The 27,581-nt window shown below is 42.2% G+C and overlaps 1 protein-coding gene across 3 annotated transcripts in view; it reads left to right on the top strand.

Moving 5' to 3' along the window:
* The window catches only part of SYT14 (synaptotagmin 14), a 107,516-nt gene that overhangs the window by 32,456 nt on the left and 47,479 nt on the right, over positions 1–27,581 (top strand). For 2 of the 3 annotated variants that reach the window (XM_069954313.1, XM_069954314.1), the window contains exons 3-4: positions 7,985–8,137; positions 17,381–17,575. In XM_069954313.1, the coding sequence (XP_069810414.1) occupies positions 7,985–8,137; positions 17,381–17,575 (348 nt within the window). Of the gene's footprint in view, positions 1–7,984; positions 8,138–15,522; positions 16,549–17,380; positions 17,576–27,581 lie in introns of those variants that run through there. The other variant, XM_069954312.1, reaches the window with a different exon arrangement.

Raw genomic sequence — 27,581 nt, 5'->3', positions numbered from 1 at the left:
ATATGAATTCATATATCGAGCTATATCATATACAAAACAAGTCAGAAACAACGTATATAGAATAGCAGATCTATATATCTAAAATAGTGTTCATCAGCATAGAACATAGTAATCATTAGAATAAAAGAAAACAAGAATAAGAAAAAGAACATAACAGGCACTAATCTCATATAACAATGTATAAAGAATGAAAATGATTAAGAAGTATAGTATGGGCTGAGGGTCCTTGTATGCCATATTTTATGGAAGGAATGATAGAGTTTTTCCCATATGCTTTGGCTTCTTTGTACTTGTAGGTATTATTAATAGTCTGGGTAAATTTACACAAAATAGTAGTTGTACTGGTAATGGTTCATTATTACACATTTTATGGGAGTGCCCACTGGCCGGCAGATACTGGAAGGAGATCTCTGCCTTAATTGATACGGTTTTTCAATTCCATATCCCCCTAACTCCTCAGTGTTGGTGTTATTGGATATCCATAGAGATGAGCGAACCTGGAGCATGCTGGAGTCCATTTGAACCCGAACGTTCGGCATTTGATTAGCGGTGGCTGCTGAAGTTGGATAAAGCCCTAAGGCTATGTGGAAATCATGGATATAGTCATTGGCTGTATCCATGTTTTCCAGACAACCTTAGAGCTTTATCTAAGTTCAGCAGCCCCAGCTAATCAAATACCGAACGTTCGGGTTCGGATCGACTCGAACCCGAACCCGGTTCGCTCATCTCTAGATATCCATAAAATTTTACCAATTCATCGTATATTGCTATGTAAGATTGTAACAATTGCCAAACTAATATTAACAAGGTATTGGAAATCACCTAATATTCCCAAATTTTTGTCAATAAACTTTTGCAAACAAAAGTACAACAAGAGTACAACGAAAGTACAACAGATAAAACAGTTTTCACAAATGGAATGAGAAATAGAGCTAAGGTAAAGTTAAAGGGGTACTCCAGCGTGGGGGCACTTTTGCGCTGGGACCGGGGACGAGGTAGCCGAGGGAAAAGACGTCCACTCACCTCTCCGGTTCCAGGAGGCGGGATCCCGCCTCCTTCATTGAGTGGCTGAGCGGACCTGAGACGTCACATCTCGGGCCCGCGTCAGACACCCGGAAGCGTCCGGGAACCGGGCACCAGAGCACCGCGATGTGGGACTTGCCGCTGGAACCGGGGAGGTGAGTGGACGCCTTTTCCCTCGGCCACCACGTCCCTGGTCCCAGCGCAAAAGTGCCCCCACGCTGGAGTACCCCTTTAACAATAACGTAACATGTATTAAGATAGTATGTCTATCAAAATATGCATGAGGATATAGTGAGTCTCTATGTGATATCATCGTATGTGTAATTATAGCTTATTCATAAAACAGGTAAGAAAATAAACAGAAAACTTAAGGTGAAAAAAGTGGACTTGATGTCCATAACGACCACATCTCTCTAATTTATTTAATTGTATTGTTGTCATAGGCTGTAGCCTCCTCGTATTTATAAGTTATATTTAATTCTTGTATTAGTTCTGTTTTAGTTGGGATGTTGGAACAATAGAGGTTTTCTATGGGGATTTGCCGCTGCTCTGGACAGTTCCTGACATGGACAGAGGTGGCAGCAGAGAGCACTGTGTCAGACTGGAGAGAAAACACCACTTCCTGCAGGACAAACAGCAGCTGATAAGTACTAAAGTGCTAAATAGGAGTAGATTACAAATCTCTGGCACTTTCTGGCACCAGTTGGTTTGAAATAATTTTTTTTTGGTTAACATCCCCTTTAATAATCCAACATGCAATCATTTAACCCATTCTTGCCCAGATCCAGCATCAGAATATTAATTGGTAACATGTTTTTTCCCAAAGAAAAAGCTAAGAATTTTCAGGGGTAGTATACTACGATATATAATATTATACTACGATATAAAATAGTATACTACGATATATAATATTATACTACGATATAAAATAGTATACTACGATATATAATAGTGCACTACAATATATAATAGTATACTACAATATATAATAGTGTACTACGATATATGATATTATACTACGATGTATAATAGAATACTACGATATATAATAGTGTACTACGATATATGATATTATACTATGATGTATAATAGAATACTACGATATATAATAGTATACTACGATATATGATATTATACTACGATATATAATAGTGTACTACGATATATGATATTATACTATGATGTATAATAGAATACTACGATATATAATAGTATACTACGGTATATAATAGTGCACTACAATATATAATAGTATACTACGATATATATATAATAGTATACTACGGTATATAATAGTGTACTACGATATATGATATACTACGATATATAATAGTATACTACGATATATGATAATATACTACAATATATAATAGTATACTACGATATATAATAGTATACTACGATATATAATAGTATACTACGGTATATAATAGTGTACTACGATATATTATAGTATACTACGATATATGATATTATACTACGATATATATATAATAGTATACTACGGTATATAATAGTGTACTACGATATATGATATTATACTACGATATATGATATTATACTACAATAAATGATAATATACTACGATATATGATATTATACTACAATATATAATAGTATACTACGATATACAATACTCTATTGCCGTCCGCCTCCTTTGCACCCCGTATTACAGCTGCAAACTATACAAAGCTGGGAAGGCAAAATGCTAAAAAACTCTGCAGACAATGAGGAGCGGGCGGCATGTAACGTTCCCCGGCCTCTCACGTGACTTCCTTATTTGTACATCAGTCAGATAGGATTGCAGCAATGAAATCAATAATTAAAGCTTTAGTGACATATAGGCACCTGGCCATATGGTCACAGAGGAGGTGCAGAACGTCGCCTGGTAGCCACCGCCGTCATAAGACGCTGCTTGCCATCACAGGAATTGCATCGGGTTCTCTTTATAGCCCAGATATCGTTCTATTACGAGCTGATGGTCCTGCCTTGTATCATCAGAGCTGTGAAACACGCAGGTAAGGGGCAGCTGCTCTCCTCTGATGAAGCTTACCTGTCATCGTCTCATTGAATGTGCCTGCCGGCTATGAATTCACCTTATGTGCAGGTGTCGTCTTTTTGTAAGGTGGAATTTTACCACTTAAAGGGGGTGGAGGGGGGCTCCTCCTGACATGGGTTTATTCTATTCCATCCCTAATCAGGACAGGAGGGTCTCGGATAAGCCCGCCCCTCCCTTGCTTACTTAGGCTGTGATGCTTATAGGGAGGAGGGGGTATAATTTATTCCAAGGGAGGGGGGTAGATGGGCCGGGTCTCCTGCTCCCTCGGCCCATCGTGGTCACCTTGGCCGCCTCCATGTTGCATGTTTAATGAAAGTAATTGAGTGCTAAATAATAAAGCAGTTGCACTAGTTCTGAGTTGGTCTTACAGTAGTTATACAGCCTGTTTAGTAGGGTATAGAAATACAGAAGAAAAACACGGACTCCGCGTGTGGTGAAGGAAGCCGAGGAACGGACCAGGAGGGTGGATCCAGCAGCTCAGGGGTTTACAGTCCAATAAGTTTTTACTAAAGGGGCACTCCAGTGAAAATATTTCTTTCAGTTCAACTGATTTCAGAAAGTTATACAGATTTGTAATTTACCTCTATTTAAAAATGTCAAGTCTTCCTATACTTATCAGCTGCCGTATATTCTGCAGGAAGTGGTATTTTCTTTCCAGTCTGACACAGTGCTGCCACATATGTCCATGTCAGGAACTGTCCAGAGCAGGAGAGGTTTTCTATGGGGATTTGCTCCTGCTCTGGACAGTTCCTGACATGGACAGGGGTGGCCGCAGAGAGCACTGTGTCAGACTGGAAAGAATACACCACTTCCTGCAGGACATACAGCAGCTGATAAGTATGGGAAGACCTGTGATTTTTAAATAGAAGTAGAAGTAAATTAAATAGAAATAGAAGTAAATTACAAATCTATATAAATTCACAATCCATATGTACAAACAGCAAAGCGTTTCGGGTATATCTAAACCTTAATCATGCTACAGTAAAGATACTAGAAACACGTTTGGTTGGTGCTAAATACAGGGATATTCTTGAGAAAATCCTGTTTGGGTTTGTCAGCGATTTGAGACCGGGATGGAGGTTCAACTTCCAACAGAATAATGACCCAAAATATACTTCTAAAGCAACGCTCCTGTGATTTGAGGGAAACATGTAAATGTATTGGAATGGCCTAGTCATAGCTGAGACCTTAAAGGGGTACTCCAGCAGAAAAAAAAGTTCTTTCAAATCAACAGGTGTCAGAAAGTGCCAGAGATTTGTAATTTACTGTCCTGCAGGAAGTGGTATATTCTTTCCAGTCTGCTGCCACCTCTATCCGAGTCAAGAACTATCTAGAGCAGCAGCAAATCCCTATAGAAAACCTCTCCTGCTCTCCAGACTGGAAAGAATAAACCACTTCCTTCAGCACATACAGCAGATGATAAGTACTGGGGGACTGGAGATTTTTTGTTTTTATAGAAGCAAATTACAAATCTCTGGCTATTTCTAGCACCAGTTGATCTGAAAGAATTTTTTTTTCTGCTGGAGTACCCCTTTAATCCAATCAAACCTTTGGTCAGATTGTCCACCAGCCAAAACCAACTTGAAGGAGCTGGAGCAGTTTTGCTTTAAGGAATAGGCAAAAATCCCAGTAGCAAGATGTGGTGGCTCATAGAGACTTACCCAGTGTGACTTGTGTGATGTCCCACTGCGGGTGTTGCTATTCCTTACACCCCTTGTAAAAGTCTGTATGTGTTTGTGGTCTTGTTGTAACTGTAGTATTGCAGAAGATGACCACTAGATGTCGCTGTATAGTATAACCAAGGTCCAGAAGTTGCACAGCTGAAGTATCTCAAGGGTTTATTTGTATGTGTATATACCAGATTCTGTTATCCAGTAGGATCACTGCTTTCTTCTATCCTATTTTTTTTCTTTCCCCCTTCTCTATTGCACTCTTTCCACCCAACCACAGCGCATCTTACATGCTGGTTAGGAAGTTAGTCCCTTGGGTGAAGGAGGAGTTTTAGCCGAGCTTTGGTGGAGAAAGGACTCAGCTCAGATAGCTTTCCACCGTGGTTCTACCTGGGCCTTGACCCTCTGCCAGGTCCCCTCTACAAGTCGTTCGTAGTCAGTACTCCGCATGGGTAGGACGCAGAACCGTCAACTCTGACAACCTTCTTTCTTGAAGCACCACACTAGCTGTGTGATGCACTGTTAAGCCCTTCAAGAGAGGACAAGCCTACAGATAATCTCAACCCACGCTGAAGACTAGGAGTCACTACAGTGCAGGACAGTCTCCGCAAAAGAGCCAAAGAGCTAAAAACTCATCCCGGTGGAGCAAAGTTACTAGAAAGTCGAAAATTTCCATCTCACAACGCGGGTGTACTAATCCTAACCATTCTGCTTAACCCAGGTAAAAGGGTCTGGGGCCTGTGTCACCCATCAGTACGGTTCTGCCAAAGCTAGTGGGCATAAGGTCGTGTGAAGACTATAGGAAAGGGCAAACCGCAGGCACAGGTTGTTTGTTCTTCTTCTACAAGTATTCTTCTAAGCACTCCAACCTCCCGGCAGAGCTCATTACTAATTGGGTTAAGACTCTCACGGCACCCTCCTCTCTACTACCTCAGTACAACCTTATTAACTCTACTGCATCCTACTCAGCACTTATCCCACAGATCTGGTGGTTCTATGTTTGAGTATTTATTGGAATTGTATCAAGTGGGGTGTGCCGTCCCACCGCTACAACCTCATCCGAGGGCTTACACTTGCACTGTAATTGCCGCTAAAGGTGTCTCTACAAAGTACTGACGTTAGGGGGTGAATATGTCCATAAAATTACTTGAGAATTTAAACAGTAGTTCAGGAATATATAGATACTTACATTAAAAACTGTTGGGGGGTTTGTGTGACCAGCTTTTTTTTTTTTTTAAACATCCATTTTTAGGGTGCCTTCACACACCGGATCTGCAGCAGATTTGATGGTGCAGATTTGATGCTGTGTTCAGTTGTGTAGATCAAACCTGCTGAGGATCTGCTGCAGATCCGCAGCAGAAAATCCGCTGAGATACGATGTGTGTGAAACTACCCTAAAGGGTTTTCCTATAATGAAACCTAGGTAGGTAAGAAGTAGTTGTTCTGTGGTGTACCCCCGGATGATGTTGTAGCGGTGGGACGGCCGGTCACTTGCTAGGTGGAAGTGTGATGCCACTCCTTGTGGTGGATGGCCGAGATACAGCCGGACCTTAAGTATTTTGAGGAGGAGCAGGGCATGGCTAATCTTATGGGACGTATGCAGATTATTTCTTGTTCTAGTAAATTTAGGAACCCACAGGACCAAATGACACTTACTGCACAACCTCCTGCCATGTGCAAATAGATATATTCAGTATATTTGGCCCCCAGTGGAGAATTACTAAAATAAGGGGCAATCTCTTTCTCACCTTCAGTATGTTAAATCTAACATAACGTAATGCTAAAATGTAACTGTTATTTAAATGTTGTTTTTCAGAAATCAATGAGAATCAATAGTACAAGCGATTTTGAGAAACTCTGTAATAGATTTTATTAAGCAAAAGAGTTTCCTTCTGTCCTCACAAAGCTGTTTTTTTTCCCTCCCCCCTCAATTCATAAGAAGCAGGATTTCTGTGTCCATTATGTTCTATGGAGAGGGGAGGGGCCGAGGGGGATTAGTGAGCACAGAGAGGAGAAAAGACAGCCCTGCACAGCACATCATCCTGCAATCTTCTCTCACCAAGCTCCCAGACCAGTGCTGACCTTTCTGACCTCTGAATCCAGCGTTTTGCGTCCAGACAGTCTCTAAACTGTACAGCTGCTTCTCTGCTCACTCATCCCCCTCGGCGGCTCCCCCCTGCATAGGTTATAATGGACTCAGCAAACCTGTCTTCACTTTGCTCCTCTGTAATGAAGACGACTTTGCCTGATATTAAGCATATAAGTGTGTGTGTGTGTGTGTGTGTGTGTGTGGGGGGGGGGGGGTTAAGTACAGAAAGGCACTTTTTTGCCCTATAAAATTAAATACATAAAAAACAGCTACTTAGTAAGGCCATGTTCACATGCCATGAGACACCGGCCGTTCTGTGACCCGGCCGGTGTCAGAGAAGGACATCCCAGCCGGTACTGCAGTACTAGCCAGATGATCTTCACTGACGCTAAATTCGGATGCGGGCGCATCACTGTGCGCCTGCATCCAAATTCCCTGCTGCTCACAATGGAGCGTGCAGCTGGAGGCGCACGCTCCATTGTGTGAACTGACATGTCAGTTCTTTGCACCGCCGCTAGGGATCCCGGCCGGAGTGTATAGTATGTGTATACACTCCGGCCGGGATTCCATAGAAGGCAGCACTACGTGAGATACGTAATTATCACGGCCGTTGTTGCAAATTGGCAACAACGGCCATGATTATTACATAACTTATGTAGTGTGAACATAGCCTAGGTCTGTACACACACTAGTAGGCTCTTCAGAAGCACGGTCCACAGAGTTCTGCGTCACCCCGTACAATTATCACAAATGGTTTTCTGAGACACCTTCTATCTGCCAGATAGAATCTTTTCAGATACCAAGTCTATAATTGCCTTTAATGATAGAGTGTGTCATAGAGTACGTGTGATGAAATGATAGCGTTCAAGAAATCCACCGTAATGGGCTCTCATTTAGTCTCTTAATGCTCTTAAATCTGCAAAATAGTTCCACTTATTCTCAATGTTTTGGTCTTTTGGGGACAGTTTCACACCGGTGTATTACAGCCCCGTTTTTACACCTGTATTATGGCCTGACTGAAACGCGTGGTGGAAATATGCAGGCAAAAATGTGACCATAATCCCCCAGTGTGAACGCCCCCCACCCTAAGGGGCTGGTAATGATAGTCCTGACCTGATGATCTGCTCCTGTCTCTCCTTCCAGTGTCTCCAGAAGCTTTGGGGTTTCTTTCAGCGGTCGGCGTCTCCATCGTTCTCCTCCTACTACTTTTTTTTTACATCAATAAGAAGATGTGTGTCGGCAAAACTGGAGGGTTCCACAGAGGAAGCTCGGAGTTTGGTGCAAAGAATCATCAAGGTGAGATGCAACTTTGACGAATGGAAAGGCAAATCCTGCAATATTGTCACCTTATGAATTTAAAGTGTCACTGTCGTGAATTTTTTTTGCAGAAATCAATAGTCCAGGCGATTTTAAGAAACTCTGTCATTGGGTTTATTAGCCGAAAAATGCATTTTTATCACGAAAAAGCAGTTTGAAGCTCTCCCCCCTGTCTTCATTGTTCTCCTATGGAGAGAGCTAAATAAAAGACCAAAACAGGACAACAAAGAGTTAATCTACAAATACCTCACCCTTTAATCTCCTCTGACAGTCAGCACTGACCTCTCTGAGCTCTGATTACAGCTGTCACCCAGCTCCCTGCCTGTAATCCTCTGTTATCTGCTTTCTGCTGTTGGCTAACTCCCTCCTCCCTCCTCCCCTCTCTATAGGAACAGACTGGGTACGTCTGATGCAACAAGTCACAATTTCCTGATTTTTTGCAGTGGATGGAAAAGAGGAGGGAGGGGGGGGACCTGGGAAAAGGCTTTTTAAATGCAGAAAATGTTATATTTGGCTAATAAACCCAATTACAAAGTTTCTTAAAATAGCCTGGACTATTGATTTCTGCAAAAAAACAAAACAAAAAAAACTGACAGTGACTCTTTAAAGGGAATCTGTCAGCTTATATTTATGAAATGAGCTGCGGACACCGTCAGATAGGTGATGGGATGATGATACCAAACATACCTTTGTTAGTGTTAGGTTTATCATATATAATAAAATGATGACTTTCTTCCTGGACTTAAAGTGTCACTGTTGTTTAAACTTGTTTTTGCAGAAATCAATAGTACAGGCGATATTAAGAAACTTTGTAATTGGGTTTATTAGCCAAAAAATGCATTTTTATCATGAAAAAGCAGTTTGAAGCTCTCCCCCCGGTCTCAGGGGCGGATTAACTTTACCACAGGCCTCAGGCTGTTCACCAAGCTTGGGCCCCCACCCCACTGTGACTATGGCAGCACTAGATTTAGTCTTCCTCCTTCATAGTGCAGCCTGTAAAGGGCCTGTGGTGACATCATAGTCACATGTTAAGGTCCTTTAGTGTGTTCTTTAACGTTACTGAATTGTCTCCTGGCTGCAGTTTTGCCCTGATTTGTCCAAAATAGTGTTTAAAAAGCTGTGATTTAAAAAAAAAATCATGGCAGAATTGTAGCCAGGAGACAATACACCACTGAAAGTATGAGTCTGTTTGGACAGCCATGGGCCCCCCAGGAGCTCAGGGCCCCGGGCTACTGCCCAAAACGGGCCTTTTGTAATCCGCTTCTGCCCTGTCTTCATGGTTCTCTTATGGAGAGGGAAGAAGTAGAAGGAGATGAGGCACCAAAACGGGACAACAAAGAGTTAATTTACAGCTACATCACCGGGCTATCTCCTCTGAAGTCAGCACTGACCTCTCTGACACAGGTCCTGCTGTGTAATCCTTTGTTCTCTGCTCTCTACTGGTGACTAATCTCCTCCCTCCTCCCCCATCCCTTCTCCATAGGTTACACAGAGCTCAACTAATGTAAAAGAGTTGAGATTTCCAGATAATGAGCAGTGAATGAGAGAGAGGAGGGAGGGGAAAGTCTATTTGAATGCAGATAATGGCCTATTTGCCTAATAAACCCAATTACAAAGTTTCTTAAAATTGCCTGGACTATTGATTTCTGCAAAAAATAAAATAAAATAAAAAATATGACAGTAACACTTTAAAGTGGTTTCCCAATGAGCAGAAAAGGTCCTACCTGTTCTGCTCCCCGGTGCTGTACTTCTTCCCACTGGCTACTTGCATCAATCTTGTCTGAGGTATACTTCCAAGGCAGCCAATAGGAAGAATGGAATGGTTGGGAGCTAAACAGATAGAACCATTTCTACTCCCAGGATAACCCCTTTAAGTGTTAAAGAGGCGGAGCCAAACCACATAAATGCTGCAGCATTGCTTGCCTTATGGTTCCTCCCCCGTTCCCTGGTTTTTTTTTAATTTCAAAAAATTTTTCTTTATTTTCCATCACAAAAAAATTCCATTCCATATAATTGCCATAGGCACATCCCATCATAAAAACATTTCAGAATACTTTTATACTAACCCCAGTACCCTAACCCCCCCAATCCACCCTTTCCCAACCCACCCACCCCTATCCGACTCGAAAAGGAGGGAGAGAAGAAGAGATGTAAAAAAAAAAAAAAAAAAAATTGGAACCCCAACAGCGTGACCATCAGGTAGCTTCCTACTGTTCACTTTGAAGCCACTCGTGCCAACCCCCAACTAACTTCTGCCATTTCCTTCTCCCTTTATAGTGGAATAACTCATAATTACCAGTTTTAAATGCTAATCTTTTCCAGCGCTGGACCTGTGGCGGGGACGTATCCACCCAATTTCTAACAATCTCTACCCTTGCTAAGTGTATTAATCTAGCCACCAAGATTAAATTCTCATTTCCAGCCAGCGCCTCCATATCTCCCAAAATAACCAAACTAGGGTCCATAGGAATGTCCACTTTTAATCTTTTTCCTATCTCATTGGTTACTCCCCGCCAAAAGTCCCGCGTCAGGTCGCAATTCCACATTATATGAAAAAGGTCCACATCCTCCATACCACATCTCAAGCAGCCCTTCTTATTTCCATTCCCTCTCTGCATTTTATTTAATATTTTTGGAGTGTAATATAAACCATATATCAACTTTAGCTGAATTATTCTGTGATTGGCATTTAGTGAGATATTCATAACATTGCTGAGAATATTCTCCCACACCCCTTCTGAAATTTCCCCCACATAGTTTTCCCAGTATCTTTTATTCTTTGGTGCCGTTCTTTCCACCGTGATTGACATCAACCCTTTATAAAACTTGGCTACTGATCTCTTGTTACCTCCAATATTACCTCGGACCATCTCTACCAGACTATGTGACTGTACCTTATACATATCTCTGTCCTCTGACTTCCACCATGCATCATATATTTGTACATAATTAAAAAAAAACCTTTCAGACAAACCAAACTCATTTCTAAGAGCTTGAAATGTTTTTAGTGTTCCATTTTCAAATAACTGTGACATTACCGTGACACCCTTATTTTCCCATACTCCATAATTTTGTATCTTCACCAACTCTTTTAATCTTGCATTTTTCCATAAAGGAGTGTCAACTAAGACCCCCGTGATCCCCAAAATTTTCTTAAATATTTTCCAACTTTTTTGAAAAGCAATAAACGTGTAATTATGCTGATTATCTACATATTGTTTCTCTAAACATTGTACTAAGTTCAAATTACCCCTCTCCCATTGTGAAACAAAATACTTCCCCTTATCTGTTGTAGCCAGTTTTTTGATCCGTGTCATTTGGGCAGCCAAGTAATATAACCGAAAATTCGGTAGTGCCAATCCACCTTTATCACATGGCAGGCAAAGATAACCCGTTCCCTGGTTGATTGATATTAAAGGAGCCAACTCTCAATTCCTGCCTGATCCTGCGGCTCTTCAGACACCTGTCTCCGCCTCCTTGACGCCTAATCGTTTTATAAATTGTGGTAAACCGAGTAACACTAAAAAGATATGTTTCATATCATTGTTCTCATATCATAAAAATGGGCTGACAGATTCCCTTTAAATTCTTACATTTCCAGGAGGAATAACAGAGGGAGGTGGCAATACCCTGCTAATATTTCAGATGGATGTTAGGAAGAAGAAGGGGAAAATGGGAGAGAATATTACTGGGGGACTTTGCTTATACTGGGTTTGCTTGATGTATATTTCCATGTAGATGTATAGGTCTGCACAGTAGCTGTAGACACAAAATGGTTCAAATATTTTAATAGGGAATTTGGGAATTTAATAGATGGGGGGCATCATGTCAGGCTGTCAGTCAGGGTAGAGAGCTGCTCAAAAATGGTTATTTTTTGGAGGAACTTGTACATCTTTGAATTTCAGAGGGACCATGTAATACTTTCTTTGTCCTAAGGGGGGACTGTTAATGTTTACTTTTTTAGTTTTCACTTTGCAAAGTTATAAAATCATGTTTTACTTCTAAGCCCAATAGAGGGTGGGCTGAGCTGCAGCATGCACTCCTCCTCCTTCCCACACTCCTTCTGGATTAGTTTCTAGGACTGTACTTGTACATCAATCATCAGGTAAGAAAGAGGTGGGGGAGTCAGGGGATGTGCATGCTGCAGCTCAGCCCAGCCTCTATGACTCTTTTTTTTCTTAGAAACAATTTTATAAATTTTCCACAAATAACAGCAATACACCACCAGCAATATATATATGGTATAGTATGTAACAGTAAACCGGAGGAAACTTACTGATCATGGTATGAGAAACAACAAAAATAGAACCCAAGCCTGTGTGTCAAACTGCATAAAGCCTTAAAGGGGTATTCCACTCAAACACAACCCCCCACATATCGCTGCCCATGGTAATACCAACAACTCCTTCCATACTTGCCACCATCCACTCTGAGCCGGCCTCTATGACTCTTAAGCATAGAAGGAAAACTGGATTTTATAACTTTTCAAACAGCCATCAGCTAATAGACAACTATTGTGTGTTTTATCTCGGAGCATAATATACAGATGAGAGATTCCCTTTAAAAATAATGTATACCTTTTTCTCCAGAAATAGCGCCCCCTCTGCCTATAGGATTTGGTATTACAGCTTATTTTGTTTGGGAATATAAAAAAAAAAATACAACTTTCCCCCCCCCCCCCCACCACCACTGAATACTACAGGAATATGTAGGGTGAAATGAAAGAGAATGTTGTACTATGGAAAATAATAGGGCCCAGAAGCCTATAGACAGCAGCCAGCGTTATTAACAATACCTACCAATCGTCTCAGTATCCATTTCAGAATGGGAATAAAAATACTCTGATTTTCCATCCATACAATAATGTATAGCTGTGATTGGCACAGTCATTAGAATGTCACTTAGTTATGCTAAGTCGTAGCTCTGCGATGACAAAAGAACCGGCGCATTTTCCTTCTTGGTAAGTCATTCATCAGGGGACAATGTAACATAATTCTAGAGCAGCTTTTTCAGTAAGAGGAGAGGAATATTAAGTGCTAAAATTATAACATGCTCATTGAAACTAAGTTGTTCACTGTAAAACACCCTGGGACTATAGTAGGCTGATTTTATTTGTTGCTTTGAAAAGCGCATGATTCTATTCCCGAGGGAAAGGGAAGAAAAAAAAAATCATAGTGATTTTTGACTGTATGGGGCCCCTGACTTTTTCAATTGTAAAAAAAAAAAAAAAAAATAACAAAAAAAATATATATTTCAAATGAACTGGTGCTACAAAGTGACAGAGATTTGTAATTTACCTATATTATAAAATCTTAAGTGTTCCAGTACTTATCAGCTGCTGTATGTCCTGCAGGAAGTGGTATTATTTCCAATCTGGACAGCAGAAGAGGTTTCCTATGAGGATTTACTACTGCTCTGGACAGTTCCTGACATGGACAGAGATGGCAGCAGAGAGCACTTGAATATTCCGGAGGGTGGGGGAGAGAGAAGGCATGTATGCTGCAGCTATGGATAGCCTGTAGGGGTACTCTGGTGAACAAAATATATATATTTTAAATTAACTGGTGTCTGAAAGTTATATAGATTTGTAATTTACTTCTATTTAAAAATCTCAAGTCTTCCAGTACTTATCAGCTGCTGTATGTCCTGCAGGAAGTGGTGTACTCTTTCCAGTCTGACACAGTGCTCTCTGCTGTCACCTCTGTCCATGTCAGAGACTGTCCAGAGCAGTAGAGGTTTTCTATGGGTATTTACTACTACTCTGGACAAAGGTGGCAGCAGAGAGCACTGTGTCAGACTGGAGAGAATACACCACTTCCTGCAGGACATACAGCAGCTGTAAGTACTGGGAGTCTTTTTTTATAGAAGTAATTTACAAATCTCTGGCACTTGTTGGCATCAGTTGATTTGAATTTTTTTTTTACTACCCTCTTAACCTTCCCGAGGTGAGGTGGCGTTAATTATCAGGGACAGTTTTAGACAGAATGTGGCCATAGGCAAAATTACAGATGGGGCCCCAAATACTCTCAGCTTCAATGAATTCAGAAGGCGTTATTACTAGGGTCTGAAAATGTCACCCCAAGGTATACATCCTAAGTACTTTATTGTTCACAATTATCAAATACCACCGCTATATACCAGGACTAGGTATTATCACCATACATAAATGATTACTTCAATAATACCAATGGTACCACTATACAAGGCCCAGACAATACCGCCACGTCATAACCACTAAATACTACCACCATACTGGTTATTATTAAAAGTCACTATATAGCAATATTCCCCAGTTTGCCTTACCCTAACACCGGCCCTGTTAATAATGTATATATAACCTTAAAAACACCATCTAAATATCATTAATTGGGGTGCACAGTCCTAGACGGACCCTGACTTATTGGATAAATTGAAGGGCTAAAATTTTGAAAGGCTAATGTCCAACACAGTTCTTGTGGTATTGCACCATTAATTTTGGTTGGACAATAGCGGCGTAAATGTTTGATAGATTAAAGTTTATGATTACTTCTATGGTGTTCAGGCACTGAGCCCTGACTCCTTTAGTTTAGAAATCGAAATTTAAATTTAATTTGATTTGAATAATGGTTTCAAATTGGATTTCACCCTTAAAGGGGTTCTCCATGTTTGTCACACCCTTCTATTAGAAAGGATCCCGATACTAAGATGATCAAAAAAGTGTCCTCCTCCTAAGCAGTCAACTGTAATTTCGGATGAAACAAGTATTATATTTCCCTGCAGCACCCCCACAGGTGGAATTAAGTATTACATTGTGATTATTTACATCAATTTATTGTCTATATAGTGCAGGGCAGGACCTCCAGAATAAGAAATACTCATTGTAACTGCCCTTTTTTAAAAAATTTTATTGAATATTTTCTTTAACTGTTTTTATTTAAAGGGGCTTTGTCTGCTGGTTAGACAAATCTTACCCGCTGATAACCCCTATATAGGGCCAGGGACATTGATGAGAAAGGTATGTCTCTTACCTTCCTCCTTGGTTCCAGTGCCGCACTGTTAGTCAAGGTAAACTCCGCACCGGAGCACCCATAGGAGCACTGCTGTGTCATCAAGCCCGCCCCTTCTAATGATAATCAATGGAGGGGGTGGATAATGTGGCATTGTTCCTAAGGGTTCTCCGGAGCAGAGTTTACCCCGACTAACGGGATGGAAGACATACATTCCTCCTCAGTGTCCCCGGAGCTATAGGGGGCTATCAGGTCATCAGTATCATACAGGTCAAATGTAGATCTAACACCCAGTATCACTTTTACCAAAGAGACCATCATTTTTCCTCCGCAGAAACACGAGTGATCAATAAAGTGGATTGCTGAAAAAAAACGTGGAATTTTTTTTTTCCTATTTTCGTTGCCTATTTAGAAGGCCAGTTTGCCATAACTTTTCGGTCATATTATAGTAGAAGCCTCTGGCAATGGCTTTCTTCAGGAGCTTCCAGCACAACATCAGTCTTCCATCCATGTCTTCTATTGTGGACACATTGAGTAATGCAGTGGATGGTCTGGCCAGTGCTGTCGAAGAGGTAAGTTATACCGTGGCGGACTCTGTTACCGAGCAGGTTACCAGTATGATCCATGTACTTCGCACAGACGAGGAGGAAAACCAGATGAAGGAAGCAAATAATAAAGAAGAGAGTCAGATTACACAAGAAAACCCACAGTATTGCTATAGAAGTAATACTGATTCCGTACCAATGGATTCAAATGGGCACGAATCAACTCAGAATACGGTTACAACTCAACATAGGTCATCAGAAGGACTGAAGAGGGAAAGGAATCGTAGACATGACAATGTTCACGATAGTAGTCACAGTAGAGATCATGAAAATACAGAAGCATTGCCTAATAATATTGACTTTCCAACATCCGAGAGAGGGAAATATCATCATCGTTCCAAAGAGATGATACAAGACGGAGATCATGGAAAAGGAAGTCTCAATGGTGATTACCATGATGGTCATACCACTGAAAGATCAGATAGAAGAGGAAAATCCAAAACGACAAGTGACCATGATCCCAGAGAACGTACGAAAACAAATGATGGTTCAAAAACATTGAGGTCAAGATCGCCTAGAAACAATCGTGTATCATCTCCTCAGGGTGACAACTTCTTAGAGGAGAACGCAAACCACCCAAAGCATCGTAAACTTCCTAATATACAACAGGGTCATGGTGGCCAATCTAAAAAGCAAAGGAACCAGAGTCAAGACCGGGGAGAACATCACATCAGGGGAGAGGAGAGTCCATCTAGTAGAGGTCATGAAAGTAGAGAGAGAAGGACAAAGGAGAAGCAACCTCACAAGGGTAAGGAAAGAGAAGCAAACCCATCTGAAGACAAGAAAACACGACACAAAGGTAAACTGCTCCTCAGCTCTTCAACAACTCCTCAACGCTGTCCTGCAATTCTTCTTTCCCAGATTCTATCGTCTCCTGACTTTCTGACCTTGTTATACTTTTGATCGATAATATAGAGTGGGAACAAGAATTTTTTGGGAAGTTTTTACCTGCAATTCTTCTTTCCCAGATTCTATCGTCTTCTGACTTTCTGACCTTTTTATACTTTTGATCTATGATATAAAACAGGATTTTTTGGGGAAGTTTTTTCAAAAATGTGCTCGATATACTTCTCGTAAATTTGCTAAAATTGTAAATTATATATATATATATATATATATATATATATATATATATATATATATAAATTGCTACAATTTTTAATGTACAGTGTAGGTTGTATCATTGTAATGTCATCAATGAGATGACCAGCACTCACCAATAGGTTCTTGTTTGTTTATGTGTGTACAGCAGTACACGTTTCGGCCAAGCATGGCCTGATGAAGGGCATGCTTGGCCGTAACACTTACTGCTGTACATTTTGATGCATTCATGCACTGAATAATTGAACAAGAACCTATTGGTGAATGCTGGGTATCCTTCTCTACACATTTCTGGATATATCCACCACACTCACCACCAAACCCTTGGAGTGGTGGTTGGTAACCTAGACAATGAGCAGGGAGAAGAAGGGTAGCATATCAGGAGAAGGAGATTGTGGAATAAATGCATTTGCAAAATTATAGAACTTGACGAATACTATATGTATAACTTTATGAGTTGGAATGGAAGTATCCCTTTAAGAATTTACCACAATGAACTTTCTAGCAATGTGTTTATCTGTTTTTATTAGGCCGGGACCTCCATGGTTCATCGTCAGAAAGTGAAGATGAAGGGCTGGCTAAATACCATGAGGCAAAAAGCCGTTTACACGGCTCCCGACCTGCCTCAGACAAGCAACAGAACTATATGTGGGAAACCAGGCAGAAGTACAGCCCACTGTCTGCTGAGTATGATGGTTATAGCAGCGAAGTGTCTGCAGATGAAGGTAAGAATTCCAGTGCTATATACACAGCTTGTGTTATCTATCACTGGGTCATCCAGATTGACCTCCTTCCACAATATCTATGATATTCAGAGTGAGATCTCTAGAGCTGTGTTTGAGGAACTACTTTCTATACTGATCAGTGGAGGAAGACAGGAGAAGTAAGCTTCGGTAACTACGGAGTTACTAGGTGCTAGACTGCAATGCATGCTGGAAAATACAGCTGTTGCCTGGTCACATGGTCATGGAAACCATAGAAGATTGTCGGAAGAATAAGACCTGAGCTTTTTTAAGAGCACTTTTGTGACATAATCAAAGAAATCAATGAGATTAGTCTGACATGATTGGCCCGCAGTAAAGCAATGCTGGTTTGGATCCATCAAATTGTTGATTGTTAGGTGATCTAGAAGTGTTTTCAGCATATTTACTACTACAGATGTTAGGGTAACTGGCCTGTAGTTACTAGGCTCTTCTCTACTATTAATGGGCTCTTCTCTTCTCTGTGTTATGATACAGAAAGTGAAGAGACCAGAGCTGTAGAGAGGTGAACAATAGAGCTGTAAAATAATATACAAAGAGCATTGTGTAAATATAGACTAGACAGTCTTTATGGGCTATCTTTATCACAGTGTGTGACCATGATAACTGTACTGTGACCATGATCACATTAAGGGGAATTTATCAAGACCTGTATGCCGTTCTTATACTAAGCCCCGCCCCCATGCCCGCCATTCTAGGTAAATCTCGCACATCTGAGGCTTCTGTAAGGGTAGTATTCCATGGACCGATCAGGGCCCGATCAACGATATAAACGAGCGCCGATCTGCTAGATTACTGGGCCTATTCCACGGCCCGACTTTGTTTAGCGAGGGCTGCAGGGACATTGTTACCCATGTCCTTGCAGCCCTTGTTTCATACTTTACCTGTCCAGGCTGCAGGTTTTCTCCTTCTCCCGGTCCAGAGCCGCAGCAGCTTCAGAGCGGCCTGTCTGAACTGACAGACCGCTCAGCCAATCACTGGCCGCGGCGGTCCCGGCCAGTGATTGGCTGAGTGGTCTGTCAGCTCAGACAGGCCACTCCGAAGCTGCTGCTGCGCGCGGAACCAGGAGAGGAAGCGCAGGAGAAGCCCTGCAGCCTGGTGAGGTAAAGTATGCTGTTTTTAAATTTTCGGTCGCCTGCTGCGCACCAGTATTCCATGTAGCGATGCGCGGGTGGCGACCGCTGATTTTAGGTTTGAACCTAAATGAACGATCAGCCGATGACATGATCATCGGCTAATTGTTGTCTCTATTCAACGGAGCGATAATCGGACGAATTAGGCCGATTCCGCCGATTATCGCTCGGTGGAATAGGCCCCTAAGGCAGAGGCCAAAATCCGCACAAGCTCTGGAGCTGGTATACATCTTTTCCATAAATTAAGCCTGCTGCATGATAAATCAGCCATTGCCATGCACCCTGCCCGCCTTTTCCATTAAGTACGCCCAAGCACACGTTGATAAATTCTCCCCATTGAGCTATGGCGTCCCTGAGACTATTCTTCCTGTGCTGCTGTGTCACCTTGGTTTCAGCAGAATCTTTATATACTTCTAGCTTATTATCCCTAGGTTATCAGGTAATAGTTGCACTATGGGTATTCTGGCACATGTGAACGGTCCCTAACAGGGGAGAATACATCGCTGTAAACAGGTCCCTATTCTGGTACTGAGAGATACAGCGAATCCTCCAGAGCCTTGACTTGATGTATACAAGCATTAATAATTTACATCACATATCAAAGGTAAAGCGGCGGATTCTCCATCAAACCATGATGCATATGAACAACAGGGTCTTGGTATATCCATATGTGACATCCTAGGAGAGAACAGAGAGATAATGATGTGAGACTGAGATGGGATATAAGAGAGTGTCAGTCACACAGTCCAGGCTTTTTTCTGTATCTGTAAATTACATGTAAATAATGATTGAAGAATTGACGTAATCTGAAAGGACTTGAGATCTGTCAAATGCGACGAATAATCCCTGACAACCAGAAGTACAGAAGTGTTAGTAAATGTAATTGTCACGCGTACATTGAAATCCTTATGGATTCATTATGGTTGTTGCTTTTTTATTGTTAAAGGGTTAATGCAAGATTAAAAGTGATACAGCAACACTCTTGTCCTGAATTTTTCATTTCAGTTCCATTGAAGTGAATGGACATGGGGTGTAATACCATAAACAATCTGAGGACGGGGGTGGCGCTGTTTTTACAGGAAAGAAACTGTGTTTTGTCCAATCCTGCATAATCCCTTCAACTTGTGTTCAAAGCCTACTTGTGGTGTCTTAAAGGGAATGTGTCACCTAGATTTTCTTTTACTGATTTGAGTCAGATACTAAAAGGTGTTCTTTTATTCTAATCTGTTTCTATTTTCTGATTGTAATTTTTTTATTTCACCTTTTGTAAATTGTTTAGGGGGCGGCCATATTGCCTGGGCTGTTCTTTACAGAATTAGGGACATACTTTACAGCAAGACATAGACGACAATAGACAGAGTCTGTCCCCTTGAGATAATTCTGAAACATTACTGAGCTTTACAGGGTGTTGCTATTGTCTTCTCTATCTACTGGTGTCACATGACACTGCAATGCTTTACAGATCATTTTACAGCAGCCTCCTCTTATCACCAAAGACACAACAGGAAGTCTCAGCTTAATTTTAGCCCCAGTGGTAAGAATGAAAACTGCAAGATCTCAGGATTATTTTATAATATAGATAGAAAAATAAAAAATTTGAAAAAAATGTCACTATTCAAGTGGTGCCAGCCTCGGTGTTCTACAATTAGAAATTAGCGCAACTCAAGCATGTTATAGGCCATAGGCTGTATCCACGTTTTCCAGGACTCTCTAAGGCGGCATCCAACTTCTTCAGCCAGTAGAATTTAAAGTATTGTATTGCCCCCCAAAAATTATACAAATACCCAATATACTCTTATTACAGGAAATGCTTATAAAGTGCTTTTTTCCCTGCATTTACTACTGCATCAAGGCTTCACTTCCTGGATAACATGGTGATGTCACTTCCTGGATAAAATGGTGATGTCACGACCCGACTCCCAGAGCTGTGCGGGCTGTGGCTGCTGGAGAGGATGATGGCAGGGGGATGCTCAGTGTCCCTCCAGTGCCCTGTGTCCCTCAGTGTCCCCCTGCCATCATCCTCTCCAGCAGCCACAGCCCGCACAGCTCTGGCAGTCGGGGCGTGACATCACCATGTTATCCAGGAAGTGACCTCACCATGTTATCCAGGAAGTGACATCACCATTTTATCCAGGAAGTGACATCACCATGTTATCCAGGAAGTGACATCACCATTTTATCCAGGATGTGACATCACCATGTTATCCAGGAAGTGACATCACCATGTTGCCCCAGTCCTGCTGCACCTCCAATATGAGGAATTGTCCTCTCAACCAATCAGTGGCTACGGCTGTGTCCTACCTGATTGCTAACCCTGATCTCGAAAAGTGCTATTTTAGTCTATATCATTCTGCTCTGTAATATATATATATATATATATATATATTTTTTTTTTTTTTGTATTGGTTATATTGCTAGTAATATCCCCTCTTTGTTACTTACACGATTTCCTCTATTTCACCATCTTTTTCCCTCTGATCACTATGACTGCAGCACTTCTGAACGATTCCTCTAGATGGCCATGTAAAACTTCCTTTCACATCCGACCATTATCACGGCAATGATTCTTTTATACCCTGTCGTTTTGGAAGGCAGGAAATGCGCCTACACTTAGAGTGTATGCCCGGCCGTGTAATGGTAATGGCGCGCTGTATACTTCATCCCATATCAGTTACTTTTACATTCTAATAAATGTACACGCTTAATGTTTTCCCCTCATTACTGCAGGTACCAGTCATTTTTGAAAGCAAATGTTTCACATTCGGAATATGTAAAAATTTCTTGCAGTACGAACCAATGACTTAAACAAATCCTGAACTTCTGGATATCGCTTTTACAGTAGAAGCTTTAAAGATATGCATCGATTTTAGATATAATCAATTTCTATGTAAAGGTTTTCTTTAAGGGGCTGACCAAGAATACAAAAACATGGCTGCTTTCTTCTAGAAATAGCGCCACACCAGTCCATGGATTGTGTCAGGTATTGCAATATATTGGTATAAATGGATCTAAGATGCAATATCACCTGTGGACAGATATGGTGCTGTAGTTGGAAGGAAAGACACTATATTTTTCCTATTTCTGGAATCCCATGGAAAACATGGATATAGCTATAGGCCATACATAGGCCGTATCCATGTTCTTCAAGTGCCAACAGTTGCCTTCGCTGCTTATCTTTATTCCTTGTCGGTCTGTGTTCTGTGTGGTCTGGATGTCAGAGGGCTGGTCCAATCACACCCTGTACTGGTACTTTGACATCTCATAAGAAGTCCACTTGTGCTCTGGGACCTTGCTTGTCATGGTCTCTTGTAGCTTGAGCTGGCATTTATATTGGGCTGGATGACTTGGAATTCTGACCTCTTTGCCTGTCCTTCTGACCTCTATTTTGCCTTCTGTTGTCTCCAATTTGATCTGTATCTGCCTGACCATCCTTCAATGTATTTGTACGTTGTCTTGTTCTGCATCTCACCCAGGGAAGGAAATGATGCCCAATTGTCGCTTGCGGCCTAGCGCAAGACCGGCAAGTCGGCAGGGACAGTATTGGGAGAACTAGCGCTAAGGCTTACACTGTCTGTCCCTGTCTTCAATACTGTCTGTCCCTTACAAGGGTATTTAAGGTGTAACTTGAAGGAGGTGGACCTTATTGCAAAATCTGTCACTGAGCCCCTCAACTTTATATTACTGACCTCTTCAGATGGGGATATGAGACATTATGGCCCCCCCAGGCTCCCGGACCCAGCTTTAACCACACCTTCTGCACCCCCTATAGCTATACTCTTGACATTTGACATTAGTTTGGTAATAAAAATGAGCGAACGTGTCACGCCGTTCTTGACTGTTTATCGGGCCCCTGATCAACCATGCAAAAAATTTTACAAAAAATGGCATAACACCAGAGACCACAAGGATCAGGCATGTTACGTTCAACTGCCCGATCCTTCATTTCCCTGACATCTGCATTCGGGAGGCCTCTATGAACATCCTGGTTTTCCAATCCTGGTTTGGTTGACATTAAAGGGAACCAGTCATCTTTTCCAGGCTGTCCTAACCACAAGTCATCGGCAAAAGCTGCTGTTTACTGTCCTGTAATAGCGGTTCTGAAAGTGCTGACCATTTCTCGTTAATGGTCAACATAAGTCAAAACATAGCATTGGATGACTCTTATGGAAGCCATTGCCCACCCCGTCATCCAATTTGCTTCAGGTAGGTAGGGACTTCCGATGAATTCAAACATTTTCAGTTCTCAGTGACGAAAAAATTTGCAATCGGTGCTTCAGAAACCAGAGTGCTAGGCGAATGGAAATGTGTAATGCAACATCTCTTGGATCCTCCGAGTGACACCTGGGTAGGATTATATGTGACCACCTTTACATCTCTACCTGGTGCTTTAATGGAAATCTTTGTGCCTTAGGGTCCTATTCCACGGGCCAATGGGGGCCCGATCAGTAATGTAAACAAGCGCTGACCTGCTAGATCGGCGCTCGTTTACTGGGCCTATTCCACGGCCCGATAATCGTTTAGCGAGGGCTGCAGGGACATCGTTACCGATGTCCTTGCAGTTCTTGTTTAAACAGCATACTTTACCTAACCATGCTGCAGGGCTTCTCTTGCGCTCCTTCTCCCGGTCCCGCGCGCAGCAGCAGCTTTGAAGCGGACTGTCTGAGCTGACAGACCGCTCAGCCAATCACTGGCTGTGGCTGTCCCGGCCTGTGATTGGCTGAGTGGTCTGTCAGCTCAGACAGGCCGCTCCAAAGCTGCTGCTGCGTGCAGGACCAGGAGGAGGAGCGCAAGAGAAGCCCTGCAGCATGGTTAGGTCATGTATGCTGTTTGTGGAATCTTTGGTCGCCCGCCACACACCGCTATTCCACGTAGCGATGTGCGGTGGGTGCCTGATGATTTTAGGTTTGCACCTAAATAAACAATCAGCCAATGATACGATCATTGGCTGATTGTTGTCTCTATTCCACTGAGCGATAATCGGCCGAATCGGCCCAATTCGGACGATTATCGCTCCGTGGAATAGGCCCCTTACAGACAATTTATACCATACCCTATTATATATTATTGCCTATGACAGTGACAGGTTCCCCGTGATGAGTTTAAAATCTCTCTTGAACTGTCAAGCCTGTCTAACTTTAAGGGAAAGCCACATCTATTATTGCCACTCTATGGAGTAATGAATACTTCTTATAGATTATTATCATCTTTGTGAATGACTGTCAATCACACGGCGGCGAAATATATTAAAATCTATTTCACTCCAAATCCTTTTGTAGCGTAGAATGCCAGCTGCGTCCTTCAACGTAATGTATTATTTTATGTGTATTATTTTTACATTTTTGCACACTTTTAAGCCGGGATTGTTTCGTAGCGCGCTGTCAACGAAAATTACCTTTTTTAAAAAAAAAAAAAAAACTCATACAATATACAGCAAAGAAAGGAAATACTCACATTTTTTTTTTTAAGAACCTCCGTGCGAAGAATTGTACGCTTTCTGCTTCAGGACTTCAAACTCCGAATTTTGTCACTGTTATTATTTGCGCTAAAGCTATTATTACTGACACGATGGTTGGGAAAAACAATGGGATGATTTATTATTGTGAATGAAGGCTGCTCCTGGCTTTGAAGCCTGTCAATTAACAAGTGTCTTCAGCCCACGGAACGAAGCCATCTTCCGCCGTTTTGAAGGAATAAATATGAAGAAGTGAAATGAAAAATTCTACCCTTGGAAAAGACAATGAAATTAAAGGAATGTTACACTTCAATAGATTGCACAATTTCTGGTGGAGGAAAGAACACATTCAGGCATAAGGAGAACCTCGGAAGCTGTGTAGTGAGGGGATGAGCAGGCGTCTCGGAAGAAGGTGATGAAGTTAAGAGCTATAGGTGTGTTTGGATATGTGGATGAATGCATTCATGTCAGCTAGCCTCACAACAAATAGTTAGGCCCCTGTATTACTGTCGTATAAGAGGGATAAACTGGGATGTGGAATGTAAGGCATTGGTGTCTTTAACCCCCCCCCCCCCCCAAAAAAAAAAAAAAAAAACAGAACTAACCTTCCACTATACCCTGACCATGTTCTGGGCTGTGCCTGCTCCTCCTGCTTTATGTTACAGCCAGACGCTGGGCCCGGTGCCATCTCTTCGGCCCTGCAGGGCGACTCACGGCTTCACACTCCTACTCCTCTCCTCTGCTATCGGCGTGCGCACCCCAGCTCAGTTAAATTTAAAGGGCCAGTGTGTCCTTATTTGGCTGCAGCCTTTTACTATTTAAACCCTGGCTTACATGGCTGTCTTGTTGGAGCCACTGCATTGCTATGCATAGCGTGTGGTCCCAGCTCTCCTGTTATCCTGACAGTGGTTCCTGCCCATGGTTCCTGCCGTGGTCCCTGCCTGTGGTTCCTGCCATCTGTGACTAATGCACTGGTTCTAGCCATGTGCCCTGCTGTAATCCTGCCTGCCTCCCCCTACATGTCTCCAGATGCACCTCACCCGTCGCCGCTAGCAGGCCAAGCCGGCATGACAACCTGGGGGTCGCCTGGAGCAACATGTCCAACCCACCTTGCGGTGGGCTCTGGTGAAAACGAGCGGCCCCTTAGACTCCGCTCCCGGATGGGGCTTTTGCCATTGCTAGCAGTGGTTCAGCGGATCCACTATTCCTGTTGTTACACCCCATCTCCAGTGCTCATCACCTAATGGTGACGCCTAAATAACAAGGAGGCCCCTGATCAACCAGTCACTATCCATAGCCATGACCCACCTTACCCACCTTAGGCAGTGATTGGCTGAGTGGGCACTTCCTCGTTTCAAGACCAAGACCAGAAAATGGTGAGCGTCAGGGATCAGGTGCAGTAGCAGGGCATCGTAGTAGGTGAGTACTAGTTTTTGGGATAGGAGTTTTAGCACAGGGAATCCTCAGGCCATAGTCGTTGATGGCAGCCACTGGTGTCTTAAAGATAGTATTGAAATGTAAAGGGGGAAAGATTGGTTGTATAATAGGAGGTCAGGGTTGGCTAAATTAAAGCAGCATAGGTAAACAGATACAGGTCAGGCAAGCAACAATCTGTAAATGAAATCCATAAATGCTGAAATTGTAAAAGTAGCAAGACAAGTTTACACTAGCTGAAATGTAGCTCACCAAGCAAGCTGATGTGGGATAGTCAGAGTCAAATAGGGGAGTATGTTCAGTTATTGGTTGAATAGAACGCCCCTTTAAGAGAGAAAATGCAATGTGTATGTCTATAGCAGCTATTACACACATAGGAGTAGAGCAGATAACCGGGAACTGGGCATGAAGGCCATGTTGGAGGCCATGAAACTTTGGTAGGAGGCCAAGAGGGTCATTGTCCACCTTAGTCATCAAGTGACTTTTGTCCTGTTCCTATTCCAGAGGGTCTGACTCTTTGAGATCCTTATGTAAAAGAGACAGAACACAGGTTGAAATATCATGTTTGTTGCTTTTTTTTTTGACCCACGCCATAGAGTAAGATTTTGGGTCAATTGACTAAAACAAAAACTATTCACTTTAGGTCCTCGGTCTTTGAAGACCAGTACACAAAAAAGTAGAAATTGTAATCTCAGGCCATGTTCACATGGCGTAAGCCACCAGCCGTTCCGTGACCTGGCCTGTTCATGGAAGGGCCGATGTCAGAGAAGATCATCCCAGCCACTCCTGATGAATTGGGATGCGGGCGCATCCACGCGCGTCCACATCCCAATTCGCCGCTGCACACAATGGAGTGTGCAGCCAGAGCCAAACGCTCCATTTTGTGCACTGACAGGTTTTCTGCAGCCACTATTCAGTGAATAGCAGCTGCAGAAAACTGACATGTCAGGGATCCCGGCGGGAGTGTATGCTACGTGTATACACTCCGGTCGGGATTCCATAGACAGCACCACTAGGTAAGTTCTGTAGTAATCATGGCCGTTGTTGCAAATCGGCAATAACGGCCGTGATTACTACGGATCTTACGTAGTGTGAACATAGCCTTACCGTGTATTATTGTACTGACTTTTGTATGGCACTCAATCGGGTACTTCTTGCCTGTGTGAGAGTTTGACTCACTGTGACTTGTCTCCCGTTCGCTCAGAGCCTTGAGGTGGACTCGCTTGCCAATCATGTCATCCTATTTTAATGATTTAACAGCTGGAGTCTTTGACACGTTTAGCATCAATGCATTTATTGACACTTAACTGACACCAGTGAGGCAAGCTGCCGTCTTGGCTCTAGTAAATCTTGTTGCAAGTCTTATCAAAAGGAAATTGTAAGTTTTTCTGCTTTTCAGAGTTAGGTTGTGAAAAAAAAGGAGCCAAAGAGTGAAAAATAACTTTATTTTGAGAAACGTTACAAATAAATCACGGGAGGTGTAAAGCTTTTGCTTAAAGGGGTTGTCCGGGCATACTGGAATACTATCCATGGCCATAGTTTCCCAAAACTGGAATCCTATCTCAAGTCATACTCTCAGAAAACTGAAGTTCTATCCCCAGTCATACTGGACTGACTATGGACATGGGGTTTTTCAATTGTCCAGTGCCCAGCAAGTATTTTGCACAGATGCATCACTCACTTGATGTTAAAGTCCTCATAAACTTTTTTTCACACTACGTATATTTCAGTCAGTATTGTGGTCCTCATATTGCAACCAAAACCAGGAGTGGATTAAAAATCACAGAAAGGATCTGTTCACACAATGTTGAAATTGAGTGGATGGCCGCTATTTAATGGCAAATACAACGGCTGTTGTATTGAAATAATGTCAGTTATTTACTGTTATATGGCGGCCATCCACTTAATTTCAACATTGTGTGAACAGATCCTTTCTGTGTTTTTAATCCAC

This window comes from Dendropsophus ebraccatus, chromosome 15 (genome assembly GCF_027789765.1).
Source record: "Dendropsophus ebraccatus isolate aDenEbr1 chromosome 15, aDenEbr1.pat, whole genome shotgun sequence".
NCBI lineage: Eukaryota > Metazoa > Chordata > Amphibia > Anura > Hylidae > Dendropsophus > Dendropsophus ebraccatus.
The sequence above is the reverse complement of the archived record's forward strand: the minus strand, read 5'-3'. Positions and strand labels throughout refer to the sequence as shown.